This window comes from Sus scrofa, chromosome 3, assembly GCF_000003025.6.
Source record: "Sus scrofa isolate TJ Tabasco breed Duroc chromosome 3, Sscrofa11.1, whole genome shotgun sequence".
NCBI classification, from domain to species: domain Eukaryota; kingdom Metazoa; phylum Chordata; class Mammalia; order Artiodactyla; family Suidae; genus Sus; species Sus scrofa.
The window spans coordinates 44,536,435-44,554,203 of NC_010445.4; the positions used below are offsets into that span (position 1 = coordinate 44,536,435).

General features: G+C 38.3%; 1 protein-coding gene across 9 annotated transcripts in view; it reads left to right on the forward strand.

The window, feature by feature from the left end:
• The window catches only part of ANAPC1 (anaphase promoting complex subunit 1), a 121,075-nt gene that overhangs the window by 52,474 nt on the left and 50,832 nt on the right, over positions 1 to 17,769 (forward strand). For all 9 annotated transcript variants that reach the window (XM_021087035.1, XM_021087037.1, XM_021087036.1 and 6 more), the window contains 8 exons: positions 852 to 1,039; positions 5,492 to 5,566; positions 8,160 to 8,428; positions 10,003 to 10,094; positions 11,275 to 11,423; positions 14,883 to 14,961; positions 15,646 to 15,682; positions 15,777 to 15,847. In XM_021087035.1, coding sequence (XP_020942694.1) covers positions 852 to 1,039; positions 5,492 to 5,566; positions 8,160 to 8,428; positions 10,003 to 10,094; positions 11,275 to 11,423; positions 14,883 to 14,961; positions 15,646 to 15,682; positions 15,777 to 15,847 — 960 coding nt within the window. The remainder of the gene's footprint in view (positions 1 to 851; positions 1,040 to 5,491; positions 5,567 to 8,159; positions 8,429 to 10,002; positions 10,095 to 11,274; positions 11,424 to 14,882; positions 14,962 to 15,645; positions 15,683 to 15,776; positions 15,848 to 17,769) is intronic.

The following is a 17,769-nucleotide window of genomic DNA, read 5'->3' on the forward strand; positions in this document are numbered from 1 at the left end:
CGGGAACTCCTGTGAGATTTCTTATGGTGAAGAATGTCTCGCAGTGAGATGACAGTACATGGATGTGACCCTGCAAGACAACTGGAAAAACAAGCAAGCCCAACCAACTAAAATAGTTTTTGGTGTATTTAATGGTTTTTATTCCCCAAACAAATCTCTCAATTGTGAGATAAATTGAGAAATTAACATAGTTGCTCTAACTAAATAAAACCTAACATTATAGTAAAAATATATCAGAAGTATTTTAATAAAATTAGCTCAGTGGGTTAAGGATCTGCTTGATTTATTATTGCTTGAGTTATTGCAATGCAATTTGGAAAATACTAGGTGAAGAAGACTTCTGAACATAGAATAGTAGAGAAAACCATGGATGTTAGGCTAGGTAAACACTGCTGTTTGAGGATGTACATATTATTATATATTCACTGAAGTATTTACGTAATATTTTATGTGAATTTATTCGTGTAGAAATTGTGTGTTTTTGATAGAATGACCTTTAATTAATTGTCCAAACTGGGCCATTTCTGAGAGTGAAATGGGGAGCTTTACTAGTTGTTGGGCCAGTGGGTGTCAATCATTTCTGTCTCATGTAATCTGGGCTATTTGGTTACTTTATTTCTGATCCAAAACTAATGATTGAGAAGCTGCCCTGAGACCTGTCTCAAGCCCTGTTAAATTCGCTGTCAGATGATAGGCTAGGGCAGGTTTGCATGCCATTGGCTCTTCAGTGACAGTTCTCTTTTCATAGGACTGGGCATTTATATAGAAGTAGTGTAAAAGCGTTCTTATTAAAAGAGGAAAAGAAAAGCGTGCATAGGAAGCATACTAAAAATAATCTTTGCTTTTAATAGTACAAACTTGTTTGCAAGCAATTAAGTTCATCCTGCCCAAAGAAGTAGCTGTTCAGATGCTTGTGAAGTGGTACAGTGTCCACAGTGCTCCGGGAGGACCCAGTTATCACTCAGAGTGGAATTTATTTGTGACTTGTCTCATGAACATGATGGGTTATAACACGGACCGCTTAGCATGGACAAGAAACGTAAGTACATGCAATTGTTTTTCTTCCCGAGTGATTCCATTGTTACCGATGTAATGTTGGAGCATTGGAAAACAACATTCAGAGAGTGTAACAGATCAGTTTTTTGGTAGGCATTCCTTATTCAACAAAATGAAATGATGCTAAGCCTTGTTGTATCTATGTGTTGTAAATCAAATATTGTTATTTAATAATATTTTACTAGTAATTAGAATTGGATTTTTATGCTAGGATTAATAGTAAGTAGTTTTGATTTTATTAATGAAGAAACTGAGTCACAAAGAGATTGCTGCCTAGAGAGATTTGCTTGAAACTGGGCCTACACTGTGTCTTCTGACTCCTGGTTACATGTTCTTTTCTGAGCCCAGGTTCTCTTTTCACACACAGTTGCTTGGCCTGTGAGGAGGAAGATTTGATTTGAGGGGAATTTAAAGTGCGATAGTCGAAGGATCTAGTCTGTTAATGATACAAAGCTGTATTACAGAAACTTTCTTATAGGCCCTTAATAGGTTATTGACCAAATCAGCAGGATAGTGTCTTTAATAATGGTGATTTCCTTTTTGCCTCTGGAGATCACTCCCAGGACAGCCTTCGTTGGGTCTCTCTGAAGAAGTCACTCTAGAACACACTTACTTTTGTCCAGGTCACTTAGCTTTAGCTGTCTATACATTTTAGTTTTGTGCGAGCAAATCTATTTTTAAAAAATTAATTTTTTCTTCATTATGTAAGTATACATGCTTACTAAGGAGTATTTGGAAAATGGAGGCATTAAGAGAAAAGTAATAATAAGAGATAACCACTGTAAACATTTTTTTTTTTTGCTTTTCAGGGCCTTACCTGCGGCATATGAGGTTCCCAGCCTTGGGGTCCAATTGGAGCTGCAGCTGCCGGCCTACGCCACAGCCACAGCAACACGGAATCCAAGCCGTGTCTGCGACGTACACCACAGCTCATGGCAGTGCCACTAGATCCTTAACCCACTGAGCGAGGCCAGGGATCGATCCCACAACCTCATGGTTCCTAGTCAGATTTGTTTCTGCTGAGCCACCATGGGAACTCCCCCACTGTAAACATTTTTGCTGTTGCCTCATAAGCATGATATAAATGAAAATTTCCCATACATTAAAAATTCTTTAAAAAAACCTCCTTCATTTTATCATCTTCATAACAGGCTTCCATGTGGTGTTGTAATAATTAACCAATAGCTAATAATTGAACTTTGTTGAATCAGTTTTCAGCTTATGAGTAATTTGCAAATCTTTATACCTCTAGTAATTTCCCAAGAAATGAACTTTAAAAGAGAGATTATTAGATCAAATAATGTTCAACCAGCTTTCTCACCAGTATCATTTAAAAGTGCCCATTTCACCATGTTGATTATTTGTGATGTGGTGAACCTTTGCCAACTTAGGAGAAGTTTTATCTTATGTATAAGTAAATGGGAATTTTTTTTTCAAATTCTTATTGGTCATTTACAGTTTCTGTTTTTTGAATCGCATTTCATGTCGTTGCCTGTTTCATTCTCCTCTCCAGCCAGTGGTCAGAGTAATCCTGTGTGATAAAGTCAGGTCAAGTCTCTCCTCAGCTAGAACCCTCCAATACCTTCCAATGATACTCAGTAAAAGCCGAAGGCCTGCCACACCATGTGACCCTGCCCTCTCTGACCCCTGGTTTTCCCTCTTCCTCATCCCTGCCTTGCTTACATTATCCCTACCATTCTGGCTTCCAGTGTTTCTCCTGAACACAACAAGCATATTCCTGCCCCAGGGTCTTTGCACTTACTCTTACACTGGAGAAAATGCCTTCCTTCAGACAAGACAAGCTGAGACCTTTTCTAGATGTCACCTCAGTGCGGCCTGCCCTATCCATTCTGTGTAGAATTGTACCCCCAGTCCCCTACCCCTGGTCCCCCACCCCCTGTACTTTTTATCCCCATTACCTGCTTTATTTTTTCCCTTAGAACTAATTAAATAGTCTACATATTTTACTTATTTATTTTGTATGTGTGTCTCCTCCTCCTCTCACTGAAAGGTAAATTCTTTGTTGTCAGGGATTTTTTTGGGGTGTTGTTCACTTCTCTGTGTCCAGGGCCAACAGTAGTGCCTGGTGGAGATGGATGCTCAGTGAGCACCTTTGGAATGGATACCCTTTCTATCTGAATGAGGAGGTAGTATTTTTAAGAGTTTGTGTCTGTTGTAGCATATGAAAGAATTGCCCTCTGTAGTTTCTTGGGAAGAATCCTATGGGGAAAATAGGGACAGTTTTCTTATTCCAAACAATTGAATGAATGCTACTTCATTCCAGATTTTCCCATCCTTTATTAAATATGAGAGAATGGAGCCTTCTAGAAACCGAGGATTTTTGCAATATGAATAAGTTTACTTCCACTTCCTGTAGTTTTGTGTGTTACTGTCCAGTGGAACTCGTTGATGAATGCAGATCACTGTGTCCCATTCTCTAGTGGAGAACCAGTGCCCCCTCACGATTCCCCGTTGTGGGGAAGACTGAGCACTCTCTGTTTGTTTTTGTTTGTTTTTTTTTGTAAAGACGCACATGACTCTTTGATTTACTTATTGCATAATAGCCCTAAAAGAAGGGATGAGGAAATTAGTTCTGAAGCTGCTTTGACATTTATTTGCAGGACTGTGTAGTTAAACCCTTGCTGTCTTTTGTGCTTGCAGTCAAAGCTCAGGATGAAATGGTCCTCAGTGGCAAATGTTTTTCATTTTGCTTTGTCCAGATATATCCTCTTTTTTGTTTTCATTTAAATAATAGAGTGGAGAGTAGAGAGTGCAGAATTTCTGTCAATGACTGGTTATGTAATCTTATGCCTTCCTTAATTTACTGGTGTAGTAAATGAGAGCACTGGGCCAGATCATGTTTCTTTTTGGTCCTTACCTCCTGTGAATGGTTGAATCTGAGGTTGACTGTTGTGTCCTTTGGGATGCTTGTATTTTCATTAGATAGGTATGGAGCATCTGCTGTGGACCAGGCATGAAACCAGGCTTTTCACATATGCATTAGGCAAGAAATAGTTCTTCTCATGGAATTGACTGTCCCAGGGGAAGGCAGATAAATATGTTATATCCAGGTTATGATAAATCAAGGTTGGGGGTCTGCAGGATTATATAACAGGATAGGCTAACCTGTGATGTAGTAGAATAATGAAAATAAAACAGATCTATATATGCCACAGGAGGCATCTTTGTCAATTTCCACTGTCCTTTTCCATAACTCCAAGTCTTAATGAATCTGATAACCAAAGGAGGAACATTAGACTCTGTGTGTGTGTGTGTGTGTGTGTACATGTATGTCCTATATATTTGGTTGAAGTTTTAGTAAGATAGCTATCATCATTTCCTTTGTTGCTTTGGTTTTGCTCTTGTCATTTTCGTTTTGTGATAATATTGTGTGTAGGTTGGGCTGTGTTTTATTTGAATTCTTCATGAGCAAACCTTTTCTCTTAATCAGTTTTAAAAATTTTTCAGTTAACATACTTTATTCAGTTTTTAAACACTCATTTTTGAAAATTAGTTTTCTATTTTTAGTTTTTATAAAGAAATCAGCTTTCAGTTGAATGAGGTTAATTGATAGATATGGAAGTTTTTATAGCATAGGAAAATAGCCATTGCGACATATAGAGTTATAGTTGACTAATTTGATAGTTCACTGCTCATGTGAATTGGCAGAGATGGCAAAGGTTATGCCAGAGGGAATTGAAAAAGACCGAACTTTTGGAAAATTACTTTTATGTAACTATATAAGGATAGGCCAACTATTATAACAGAAAGTCCTCAAAAGATATAATGACTCACACACAATAAAGATGTATATCTTGTTCATATAATAGTACTTAGCAGGTAAATAGGTCACATGATTATTAGGGACCCAGGCCAATGGAGCATCTGTCGTCTTCAACATGAGGCTTCAAAGATTGCCTTAGAGTTGACTCCATCTAATCTGGTGCAAGGGAAAGAGCATGGGAGGTCTTCATGAACCGGGCCTGGTAATGATGACATCCACTTTCATTCGTAGTCACACTGTCACCAGGGCCACACCTAACTGTGAGGAGCAGGGATACATAGCCTGACTGTGGGTCCAGGAGAAGGAGGAGAACACAGGTTTTGGAGAGTATTTACCATCTCTGCCATAGGATTGTCAGACTGTCCACTGTGAACAGACTCCAAGTGTCTGCTTAGTTCTGACATTTGGCGATTACTGGGTTGATTCTTTGAGACTTGGCATATTTTGGACATGGCTAATGGTCCTTGTTCTACCAAAGGAGTGAAGATCTGTGTCATCAGAGAAGTAGAGGAGGAAAAGAAGTTCCTGCAGCAGTACCTAGTCCAGGCACTGGACTAGGTGTTTTATAAACATGATTTAGTTTCATCTTCACAATGACTGTAGAAGAAAGGGGTTCATGATTTTGACTTCTCTTTTGGGGTTATCTTCCAGTTTGACTTTGAAGGATCACTTTCCCCAGTCATTGCACCCAAAAAAGCAAGGCCTTCTGAGACGGGATCTGATGATGTAAGCGTTTTTTTTCTTGCTAATATAAATTAATTTTTGGGTGCTTGTACTAGCCCCCGACATTTGTGGTATTCCTGTTGATTTGTCTGTACTTCTAACACCTTTTGCTTATTTTAATACTGAATGACAATTATTTTGAAAGATAGAACCTGTTGTATTTTCTGTGATTATTTGTCTTTAATGATCATTTAAAAATTACTAAATATACATAATGCTGTGTGATTTAAATTTGGGTTATAGATGTTTTATTGCCAGTTGATAAAGTGACAATGTTTACCTTTTTATGCAGAGTTTCTCTAATTTAGATTTTCAAACATATCAAATTCCATGAGTATATTCTTGTGTTTCAAAACACTTAAAAATTGAAATATAATTTATATAAATGAAATGCTCAGATCTTAAATTTACAGTGTGATTAGTTTTGACAAATGCACACTCATATAACCCACATCCCACTCAAGAATAAAACATTTCCATCATTCCATAAAGTTCCCTTCTGCCTTTTTAAGTTTTTTTCTTCTCAAAGTGTTCACTGATTTGAAGACCTAAAACTTGATATAAATGAATAATAGAGTGTGTAGTCTTTGTCGTATAAGGTTTCTTTCATTCAGCACTAAGGCTTTTAAGATCACCGTATTATTGCAGATTATCAGTTTGTGCCTTTTTATTGGTGAGTATCTCAGTCTTCTGATAGATACCTACCCTATTTTCATTATTGACTATTATGAATAAAAGTGTTGCCAACATTCAGTAACAAGTCTTGTGGGCATGTATTTTCATTTTTCTTGGCCAGATACCTTACAGTGAATTTGTTGGGTCATTGTGGGTTCTCAAACCATTTGTATTGTGTTATACACTGACTAGTAACATGTGAGCTCCTCTTGTTCTATATCTTGGCCACCATTTGCTGTTCTCAGTCTTTCATTTTAACCATTTAAGTGTGCGTGAATACTTTTTTTTTTTTTTTTGGTCCACACCTGTGGCATTTGGACAGGAGTCAAACCCGTGTCCTAACAGTGACCAGCAGTGACTATGCCCGATCATTAATCCTCTGGGCCACCAGGGAACTCCTGAAGTAGTTTTTTCCTTTCTTTCTTCCTTTTCTTTCTTCCTTCTTTCTTTCCTTTCCTTTCCTTTCCTTTCCTTTCCTTTCCTTTCCTTTCCTTTCTTTCCCACAACCATGGCACATTGAGGTTTCTGGGCTAGGGGTTGAATCAGAGCTGTAGCTGCTGGCCTACACCACAGTCACAGCAACTCTGGATCCGAGCTGTGTCTAATATCTACACCGCAACTCAAAGCAAGATCAGAGCTCCTGAGCGAGGCCAGGGAATGAACCTGTGCCCTCATGGATACTAGTCAGGTTTGTTACCGCTGAATCACAATGGGAACTCCAGTAGTTTCTTTGGGTGGTTTATTTCACTTTTCTCTAATGACTATTGTTAGGCAATGTTTTTCATGTGCTTATTAGCTACCCACATATTCCTTATAAAGTTTCTGTTCAAGTGTTTTACCTGTTTTTTAATTGGATTTAAAAAATATTGAGCTGTAGAAGTGCTTTATACAATTTTAAATATGTCATGTGTATGTGTGTTTTAGGGATATTTTCTCCTAGTATGTGGCTGTTTAACAGTATCTTTTGGTGAGCAGAATTTTTTATTTTGGTTGTCCACCTTACTAGTGTTTTACTTTTATGGTTGGTTCTATATTTGTTCAAGAGTTTTTAAGTTAGAATAATACACTCTTAAGCCTTACAAATATAACAATAAATTCCAAGTTCTGAAGAAACCTTAGACCACATTCTCTCAGCACAATATAATAAATCTCAAGTAGAAACTATAACAAACTCAATACTTGTAGTACAATCTGAATATAAAACTCAGTTGAGGAAGTTCCCTGTTGTGGCTCAGTGGTAAGAATGCGACTAGTGTCCGTGAGGATGTGGGTTCAGTCCCTGGATGTGGTTAAGGATCCGGTGTTGCCACTAGGTGCAGTGTAGGCTGGCAACTGCAGCTCTCATTTGGCCCCTAGCCTAGGAACTTCCATATGCCTCAGGTATGGCCCTTGGAAAAATAAGGGAAAATCTTCAGTTGATTATTAGGTTGTATTACTAGCCTTAGCCTCTTACAAACATAGAAAGATAAATATATCAGCTGGATGCAAGTGTACTCCTTTTACCGAAATTCAAATCAGTGTAGTGGTCCTTATATCTTCCTGTCTACACTTCCCACCTTTCCATCTTTACTTTTGGCTTATAAGACATTGCCTGAGATTATCTTGAAAGCTTTCTCTTTCAATCTCTACCTATGTAGTGGAATTCTTCTCCCAAAGTTTCTTCCCTAAAAGGGTATGAGTACCTTTTTCAGGTGGTTTTTAAAGTTGACTTGTCTTAATATTTATTGCTGGCACCTGGAAATTGCTTAGCTATTTAGGTATTGGCTCAAATTTTTCAGCATTGTGATTTTTTTCATATTCTTAACAATGTAATGTGAAACTGAAATATAAGTTCCTTTGAGTGAATTAGGTTTTCTTTATTAATGATAACAGTACAAGGAAGGATTATTTTAACAGTTAATATCCATTTTATTCCTCTCAGGACTGGGAATATTTACTGAGTTCAGAGTACCACCGGAATGTTGAGTCTCATCTTTTGAATAAATCTTTATGTTTGAGTCCATTGGAAGTTTCACAGACGAGGGATGAGGATTTTTCACAGAATCTCAGTTTGGACTCCTCCACACTTCTCTTCACTCACATACCTGCAATTTTTTTTGTTCTTCACCTCGTCTATGAGGAGCTCAAGTTGAACACTCTGATGGGAGAAGGTATTCGTTCACTTGTGGAACTGCTTGTTCAGTTGGCAAGGTAAATATTGTTTATGAGGTTAGAAACTTCTAAGAGGTCATTAGATGACTTCATCTTAGTGGGGAATATCATATTGGAACCTTGTAATAAGTGCATTTCTGTAATCTACCTTCTCAACAAACCAGAGTATTTGCAGTAAACCACAGGATCATTTGAAGGTGTGCGCTATGTGTGGCTTGTGGGTCATGCTGGGGTTGCTGGTCTTTTAGTCCTAAGTGCAGTGGGCAGGCATGAAAGTGTGCTGCACAGAGGGGATGACCTACTCGGCTTTCATTTTGATGCGATGATTGGTTCCCCTGTGGTGGAAGGTGTGTAGTGACACCTGTTGTTTTTGTAATAATTCCTAACATTCAAGTAGTGTTCACAACTAACAGAATCATAGTTTACATATGTAAATTGTCAAAGTTGGTATTGCGATCCCTATTTCAGTGATAGGGAAACTTGCTCAAGTTTGTTTCTTTTCTTTTTTTTTTTTTTTTTTTGTCTTTTCTAGGGCTGCTTCTGCGGCATTTGGAGGTTCCCAGGCTAGGGGTCTAATTGAAGCTGTAGCCACCGTCCTACAGCAGAGCCACAGACACTCGGGATCTGAGCCTCATCTGCGACCTACACCACAGCTCACGGCAACGCCGGATCCTTAACCCACTGATCAAGGCCAGGGATCGAACCCTCAACCTCATGGTTCCTAGTCGGATTCGTTAAGCACTGCGCCATGACGGGAACTCCCTCAAGTTTGTTTCTAAGAACAAGTGTCATTTGCTAGTTGTGGGCTGTCTGCTGCCCCTTTTTTGTCGTGGTCTGTGGTCTCCTTGTCTTTCAAGTTCTTGTAGTGAATCAGCAATGAGATTGTTCTGATAATATTTTTAGCAGGCCTTTCTAGCACCTTGGGTTTGGCGTTGAATTCGAAAGGTCATACTTATGTGTTATTTGAGCATTTGTGACCCTTGGTGAAAAAGTTATATTTGAATCAAAATGCTAACCTCTGAATTGAGGTCATAATGCCTTTTAAAATTTCTGTTGTCTTCCTTGAGATATTGAAATTCTTTTCTGAGACAAGACAGTCTTAATTGATGGTTAGTTTCTCAATGATAAATCATTATTACTGTGATGAAAAGATTTTTCTTTCTTTCTTTTTTTTTTTTTTTTTTTTTTTTGGTCTTTTTAGGCCCGCACCCGTGGCACATGGGGGTTCCCAGGCTAGGGGTCGAATCGGAGGTGCAGTCGCCCGCCTGTACCACAGCCACAGCAGCCCGGGATCTGAGCTGTGTCTGTGACCTACACCACAGCTCATGGCAATGCCAGATCCTTAACCCACCAAGCAAGGCCCGGGATTAAACCCGCGTCCTAATGGATGCTAGTCAGGTTTGACAACCACTGAGCCACGACGGGAGCTCCTATACTGGGCACTTTAAAGTCCAGAAATAGAATACAGAGACTCCAGATTTGATTGTCTTCTTTCTCATAAGTAAATTTTTTAAATTTCTAAGTTCACCTGAGGAATCCTTTTAGCTCTATGGGAGGAAAATGCTGTAATACTTCCCTTGTTGTTTCTTTTTAATATGCTCTTATTGTTACAGGGACTTAAAATTGGAACCTTATATAGACCATTACTACAGAGATTACCCAACACTTGTCAGAACCACTGGACAGGTGTGCACAATTGATCAAGGTAAGTGTTTGTGCCATTAAAGATTTTCTGAACAATGTAATGACATTTGCTTATATTCTTCTTGGTAAAGCGCAGAGGATCTATTTCTTGCCTCTAAGTCAGGGGCAGTGTCTTTCACCAGGCAGATTTTAATTTGTGGTGCTTGATCTCTGACTTGCAGTAAGCTCTAATTTCTTGTGTGGGGGGAAATTTTGACTCATCCCTAAGCTTCTGACTTGTAAAAGCTTAGAGCTTCCAGTGCCAAGGATGCTTTGCCCTAGACCTGTGTTGTCCAATTAGTAGCCACCGCCATCTGCTATTTAAGTTAATTATGTTAAAAATTCAATTCCTCAGCCGCATTTCGAGTGGGGCTAGTGGTGGCCATGTTGGACAGTATAGGTATAGAATATTTCATAACCTGTATTGCCTTAGACTCTGAGTTAAAGAGACCCAGGACTGGGGCCCAGTTGTTAAAACAGCAGAATCTTGGGTGTCTCTTCTGTTTTCTCATCTTTAGTGTTAGGGCAGATGTTTTTGGTTAGATTCCCTTTGGCAATGCTGGATCCTTAACCCACTGAGCGAGGCCAGGGATTGAACCCACAACCTAATGGTTCCTAGTCGGATTTGTTTCTACTGTGCCACAACGGAAACTCCTGGTTAGATTCTTTGTAAGCCTTGAACATAAGAATTTGCTAAATTTCCTTCCTGGATTGGATCAAATAGTAGTCATTTAAATTCTACACATTATGAAGTTCCCTTCATGGTGGAGGGGAAATGAATCTGACTAAAAACCATGAGGTTGCAGGTTCAATCTCTGGCCTTGCTCAGTGGGTTAAGGATCTGGTGTTGCCTTGAGCTGTGGTGTAGGTCACAGATGCAGCTCAGATCTGGCATTGCTGTTGCTGTGGCACAGGCCAGCAGCAACAGCTCTGATTTGACCCCTAGCCTGGGGACCTCCATATGCCTCAGCTGTGGCCCTAGAAAGACAAAAAGACAAAAAAAATAAAAATTAAATTCTACACATTGTAATATGGTCAGTTATTTTCTGTGGCAAAAAACATGAAGCATTTTGGAGAATATGGAGAAGTATTATTCTAATTGTGTTCAAAGGACAGGTGTTGTTGGTATTTTTCTTTTAGAATAAAATAGTATTGTCACTATGTATTCTTGTATCTTTATAAGCATTTATCTGATTCTAAAGGTCAAACAGGATTTATGCATCATCCATCATTTTTTACTTCTGAGCCACCAAGTATTTATCAGTGGGTGAGCTCTTGTCTGAAGGGTGAAGGAATGCCACCCTACCCTTATCTTCCTGGGATCTGCGAAAGAAGCAGACTTGTAGTCTTGGTATGTATTCAAAGTGTTGCTAAACTTGTTTATTTTTTTATTTTTCAATATAATTAAAAAAAATTATCACAGTAAAATTAACTTCTTTTTCATTTTGTGTATAGCTCTATGGATTCATGTAATCACTGCCATTATTAGGATTCTGAATAACTCTACCCCCCTCAAAAAATCCCCTCATGCTTTTGAGATTGATCCAAGTGTTGCTGTATCAGCAGTTCATTGCGTGTAATTGCTGAGTTCCAGCTAGTTCATTGTGTGGATATATCACATTGGTTTATCCATTCACCCATTGAAGATATTTGGGTCATGGCTCCGTTTTTAACAGTTATGAATACAACTGCTGTAAACATTCATGTCCAGTTGTCTGTTTGAACGTAAGTTTTCACTTCTCTAGGGTATATTCTCAGAGGTGGAATCGATGGTCATATAGTAAGTATATATTTAAGATTAATGTGTTTATATTCAAGAAACTATAAACTGTTTTTCAGAGCATCTGTACCATTTAACATTTCCACTATAAGTGTTTGAGAGTTTCAGTTTCCCTGCATCCTGGTCACTGTTCAGTATTGTCGTGACTTGATATTTTTGTCATTCTGGTAGATGCGTAGTAATATTTCATAGTGGGTTTTTTTGTTTTTTTTTTTTTCCTATGGTCTTTCGAGGGCCCTACCTGCAGCATGTGGAAGTTCTCAGGCTAGGGGTTGAATTGGAGCTGCAGCTGCTGCCCTCACCAGAGCCACAGCAATGCCAGATCTGAACTGTATCTGTGACCCACACCACAGCTTGTGGCAACACCGGATTCTTAACTCACTGAGCAGGGCCAGTGATAGAACCTGTGTCCTCCTGGATACTAGTCTGGTTTATTACCACTGAGCCGCAATAGGAACTCCTCATAACCACCTCGTAGTGATTTTAATTTGGATTTCCCTAATGGCTAGTGGATATATTGAGTGTTTCTTGATATGATGTTATGTCAGATATATGGATTTCAGGTGTTTTCTATGATAATGTGTCATGTTCCAACATTCTCTTAGTGTTTCCTTTGCAGAGCAAAATTTTTTTTTTTTTTTTTTTTTTTTTTAATGGCCTCACCTATGGCATGTGGGAGTTCCCAGGCTAGGGGTTGAATTAGAGCTGCAGCTGTGACCATAGCCACAGCAATGCCAGATCTGAACTGTATCTGTGACCTACACCACATCTTATGGCAACACCGGCTCCTTTACCCACTGAGCGAAGCCAGGGATTGAACCCACTGAGCTACAATAGGAGCTCCCAAAAATGTTTAATTGTGGAAAAGCCAATTTATCCATTTTTTTTCTTTTATGGATAGTGATTTTTGGTGTCATGTCTATGAATTCTTTGTTTAACTTCAGGTCACAAAGATTTTCTCCTGTTTTCTTCTAGAAATTTTACAGTTTTATGTTTTACATTTAGATCTCTGATCCATTTTGTTAATTTTTTATAAGATGTGAAGTTTATGTTGAGATTTTGGATGGCCCATTCTTTTAACACCATTTGTTAAAAGCACTATTCTTTTCTCTTTTGCATTTTTGCCAAAGATCAGTTGACCATATTCTTATGGGTCGGTCTCTGGACTTCCTGTTCTGGGCTATTGATCTGTGTTGTGGTCTATACTCTCTTGATGACTGTAGCTTTGTAATAAGTCTTAAAATTGGTTAGCATGGCTCTTCCTTCCATTACTTTTCTTTTCAAAATTGTTTTTTAGTTATTTTAGTTCCTTTGCCTTTTCATTTACATTATATAGTCAGCTGTCTATAGCTACAAAAAAAATCCTACTTTTTTTCCTAGAGAAACAATTATTTTTTTAAAATTAATTCATTTTAAATAGTTAATATGGCATTCTTTTCATGACTAAGTAGTTAACAAACCCCACTAGGATCCATGAGGATGCGGGTTCGATCCCTGGCCTCTCTCAGTGGGTTAAAGATCTGGTGTTGCTGTGAACTGTGGTGTAGGTCGCAGATTCGGCTTGGCTACTAAGTGGCTGTGGCTGGCAGCTGTAACTCTGATTTGACCCCTAGCCTGAGATCTTCCATACGTCACAAGTGTAGCTCTAAAAAGCAAAAAAAAAAAAAAAAAAAAAAAAAAAAAAAGTTAATACTGATAGTTAACAGTAAATTTTGAAGATCAAACTTTCAAATAGAACCAAAGCATGTTGCTAAAAGGTGAGTTTCTTCATGCCCTGTCCCTCGGTGCCCCCATACTAGAGCGGCGTGCCTTTAGGTCTTCTGTGGACCTTTTCAGACTTATAGGAGAACTAGATCTTTTGTCTCTTCTTCTGGATATCACTGGACTATATTTATTTGCCCCCAACCCGTCTTTCCCTTTGCTGTACATTCTGCTTGGCTTCATGTCGAGAAGGGCTTCAGAGTCTCCTGTGACTCTGAAATAGGCATGCAAGATGGTGATTCTGTTTTTAAAAATAATACTGATAAAATATACATATTTATTATTTTAACTATTTTAAGAGTACAATTCAGTGTCATTAAATATATTCACAGTGTACTAAGAGCAGCTTAATCCCAGAACTTTCTCATTCTTTGCTGCTTATATGGAAACATTTAGTGAAATCACCAAGGACATTGATCCTATCCAACATTGCCGAAACGGGGTAGACTCACTGTTCAATCTACCCAAAAAGGGGAGCCAAAGAAATGTGAATAAACCAGAGTTGTTCAGCCTCCAACTTAGTCAACTTACAGATATTCATGTTATAGCATTCCTTTGTTAGATGTGATGTCAGCTAGCTTCAGGGCTATATCATTTGCGCTGCTTGTGTTGGTTTAGAGTGTAGAACTTTAAGGTCCTCCAGATCGGGCTGAAATTTCAGTAAGATCATGCTATACTTCTTTCTCTCAAATAACCCCAAAACAAATCAAAACAAAACAAAAAACCTCCACAAAAAGCCCAAAAGAACTGTAGGTGCAGATCTTGGCAGTAGTAGCAGATATTCAGTTGAGAACTTAGAGGGCTGAAGTGGGGAAGGGTTAGAGTTGGGGGGTAGAGAGTTAGGATTCACCTTTAAGTAGGTAAACCAGGGTTGGCACATCTGTAGAGTAGAGTACCCTTCAGCAGGAAAAAGAGTGAGTCACATACAGTAACGTCAGTGGCCCTCAAAGGTGTGCTAGATTAAACAAAGAAGTAGGCCACAGAAGACTACATGACTCCACGTGCGTGATGTTGTAGAATAGGCAAAATAATGAGAAAAAGATGACATGTCGTTCGAGGTGCTGAATGTGGAAGAGGGAGTGGATTGACTACAAGGGCACCAGGGAACTTTCTAGTGTGATGCAAGTTTTCTGTGTCATAATCGTGGTAGTGGTTACACGTTTGTATAACCTCTGTTGAAACAGCTGTACGTCTAAAGTGGGTGATTTTACCTATATGTGATTATGCCTCAATAGTTTAAACCAGAATGTTACCTTTCTCCTTCTGCAGAGTATTGCGCTCTACATACTTGGTGATGAAAGCTCTGTTTCTGATGAATCCTCACAGTATTTATCCAGAATAAGTATAGGTAAGTCAGTCTAATGTTATGGTTTCCCCAAACAGATTGTCATAGATGTCGATGTCAGTTGAAATTTAAAAACATTTTTTAAATTTCCTAGGTATGCTCGAGACCATGTTTTGCTTCATTTTATTTTATTTTAAATTAAATTTTTAAAAATTTTTTTAATTTTTAAAATTATGTTATTTTACTTTAATTTTTTACTTTTCAGGGATTCACCTTTGGCACATCGAGGTTCTCAAGCTAGGAGTCGAATTGGAGCTGCAGCTACTAGTCTACACCACAGCCGTAGCAATGCTTGATCCTTAACCCAGTGAGCGAGGCCAGGGATCAAACCTGCATACTTATGGATACTAGTCAGTTTTGTTACTGCTGAGCCATGATGGGAACTCCATGTCTTGCTTCATTTTAGATGTGACATAATTGCACTATTATAGTCTGGGGTCCACAACTGACTTTTAGAGACCAGGATTACTTAAAATCTAACAAATGTTGTATTCTCAGTAAGCCTAAAACGGACTATTTTAGCACCAGAGAAGTGATTATACTTTCCAGCCTGCCAGAGTACTGCTTATTTTATTATTTTTTAGGAGTTGCTTATTAATCAATTTTAATTTCCAAACGTTTTCTCCATGTTATGTGTTTTATTTACCAGGATAACTATCAAAATAAAGTCATTTTGTTACTTTTTAGCTCCCCAGAAGTCCCAAGCAGAACAAGAGGAGAACAGGTGACTTACCCAGATTGTGCTTTTACATTAAAGACATAAAACACTATTATGTTTTACTGTTCTGTTTAGTAACATCATGCTTCTTCTCTTACAGGTTTAGTTTCAAGCATTCTACCTCAGTTTCTAGTCTAGCTGAGAGATTAGTTGTCTGGATGACTAATGTAGGTAAGGTGGTCTTTGTTCCTTCTCACTTGTCTGTGAAATGCTGCCCCAGGTCACCTTGCTAACCTGCTTCCTCAGAGCTCACCAGAGCTGGGCCCTCTCGTGAGAAGGGAGAGCCTCTCATATGGGGGGATCCCACAGGATGGAGGTGATGCCCCATCCATCCCCCCTTCTTGCCTTGACAGTCTCGCAGCCTCCCTATACCACTACCTGGGATATACCAGCTCTTTCTCTATCTCTGGGTAAAAAATCTGTCCTTCCTCTGAGATCACCTGAAGCTGTGGCCTCAGAATGGAGAACACTAATCACAACACATTCAAACTTGAAGCCATTATGATACCCAGAGTTCAGAAGTGAGTATTTCTGGCACAATCTAAAAGTGATGTGTAAACCTTTCAGGATATACTTTTGGATGATATAGGCCAGGGATTTTATGCACTGAGAGGCAGTTTGGGACGAGGGAAAGGAAGAGAAGGAGTTTATTTTCCCTTCTAAAGCCTGTGCCCCCAGGTTCTAAACTGAGTAAAAAGAAATTTTTTATAAAAATGAACTAAAATTTTTTAAAAATTGCTGATAAGAAAATATTAAAAATGAGGATGTTAAAGTATAGTATGTTAGAAAGCAGTGCTTCCGTGAGCATCACAGGATGTTTCAGAATTCTTATTTAAAGAACATTCTAAATGACTTCGTTTTTCACACTCTTTTTTGTATGCTTCCTTGAAAATCCCGGTAATTGTCATATAAGTGCAGATAAGATACCTATGCTGAGAAGTATTAGATGAGTTCTATTCACTTATGTACTATATAATATTTAATACAAATGTTATTCTCATTTAAGGAAACATTTTTATCTCAATAGTTAGTCAACTTTCTGTGTTAGTGAGTAATGCATAATATAATAAAATTTAGAAAATCATTTAAATAAAATTTTAATTAACTAGAGAATCTGAAAAAATTTTTAATGAAATATGATATACTTACAAAAAAGCATATAAAGTGTGTATGTTTAAAGAATAGTTAGTGAACACTGATGTACCAGTTACCCAGCATTAGAAATAAAATGCTGCCAGTGCAGTAGAAGGCCCTGTGGATCTGCTCCTGCACAGTATGCTTTTCTCATACACCTGCTACAGGTAACTACTACTCTTACCTCAATTTTGTATTACCTTTCAAAGCTTTCTTATCTTTATATATTGCTTAGTATTGTTTGTCTTTTAATTTTAATGAATATAGATATAAATGTGTTTTTTCTATCTTATTTTATTTGCTTAGCGTTATTATTGAAAGATTCATTCATGTTGGAGTTCTGTTAAAGGATCTGGCATTGTCACTGCTGTGGCTCAAGTCACTGCTGTGGTGTGGGTTTGATCCCTGGCCTGGGAGCTTGTGCATGCCACGGGCATGGTTCAAAACAAAAAAATTATCCATGTTGACTCACGTAGCAATAGGTCATTCATTTTCACCTCTCTATAATCCATGGCTTGATTATATCACAGTTTATCCATTCTGCTAATGACAGCAGTTGGACTCTTTCCTCCCTTCCTTTTTTTTTTGCCATAATGAAATGTTGCTAATGAATATTTTAATACTTACATCCTGGTGCACATGTGCACAAGTTTCTGCATGGCAGTTGATAGACTGTGGGGTTGGACCTAGTTGTGTGTGTCGAATTTTCCAAAGTGGTTGGACCAATACATATCACCACTGTGTATAGAAGACAGTTATTATTACTCTACATTATTGCCAACACTTGGCGATGATGACTTTATTTTATTTTTTTTTATTTTCCCACTGTACAGCAAGGGGATCAGGTTATCCTTACATGTATACATTACAATTACATTTTTTTCCCCCACCCTTTGTTCTGTTGCAACATGAGTATCTAGACAAAGTTCTCAATGCTATTCAGCAGGATCTCCTTGTAA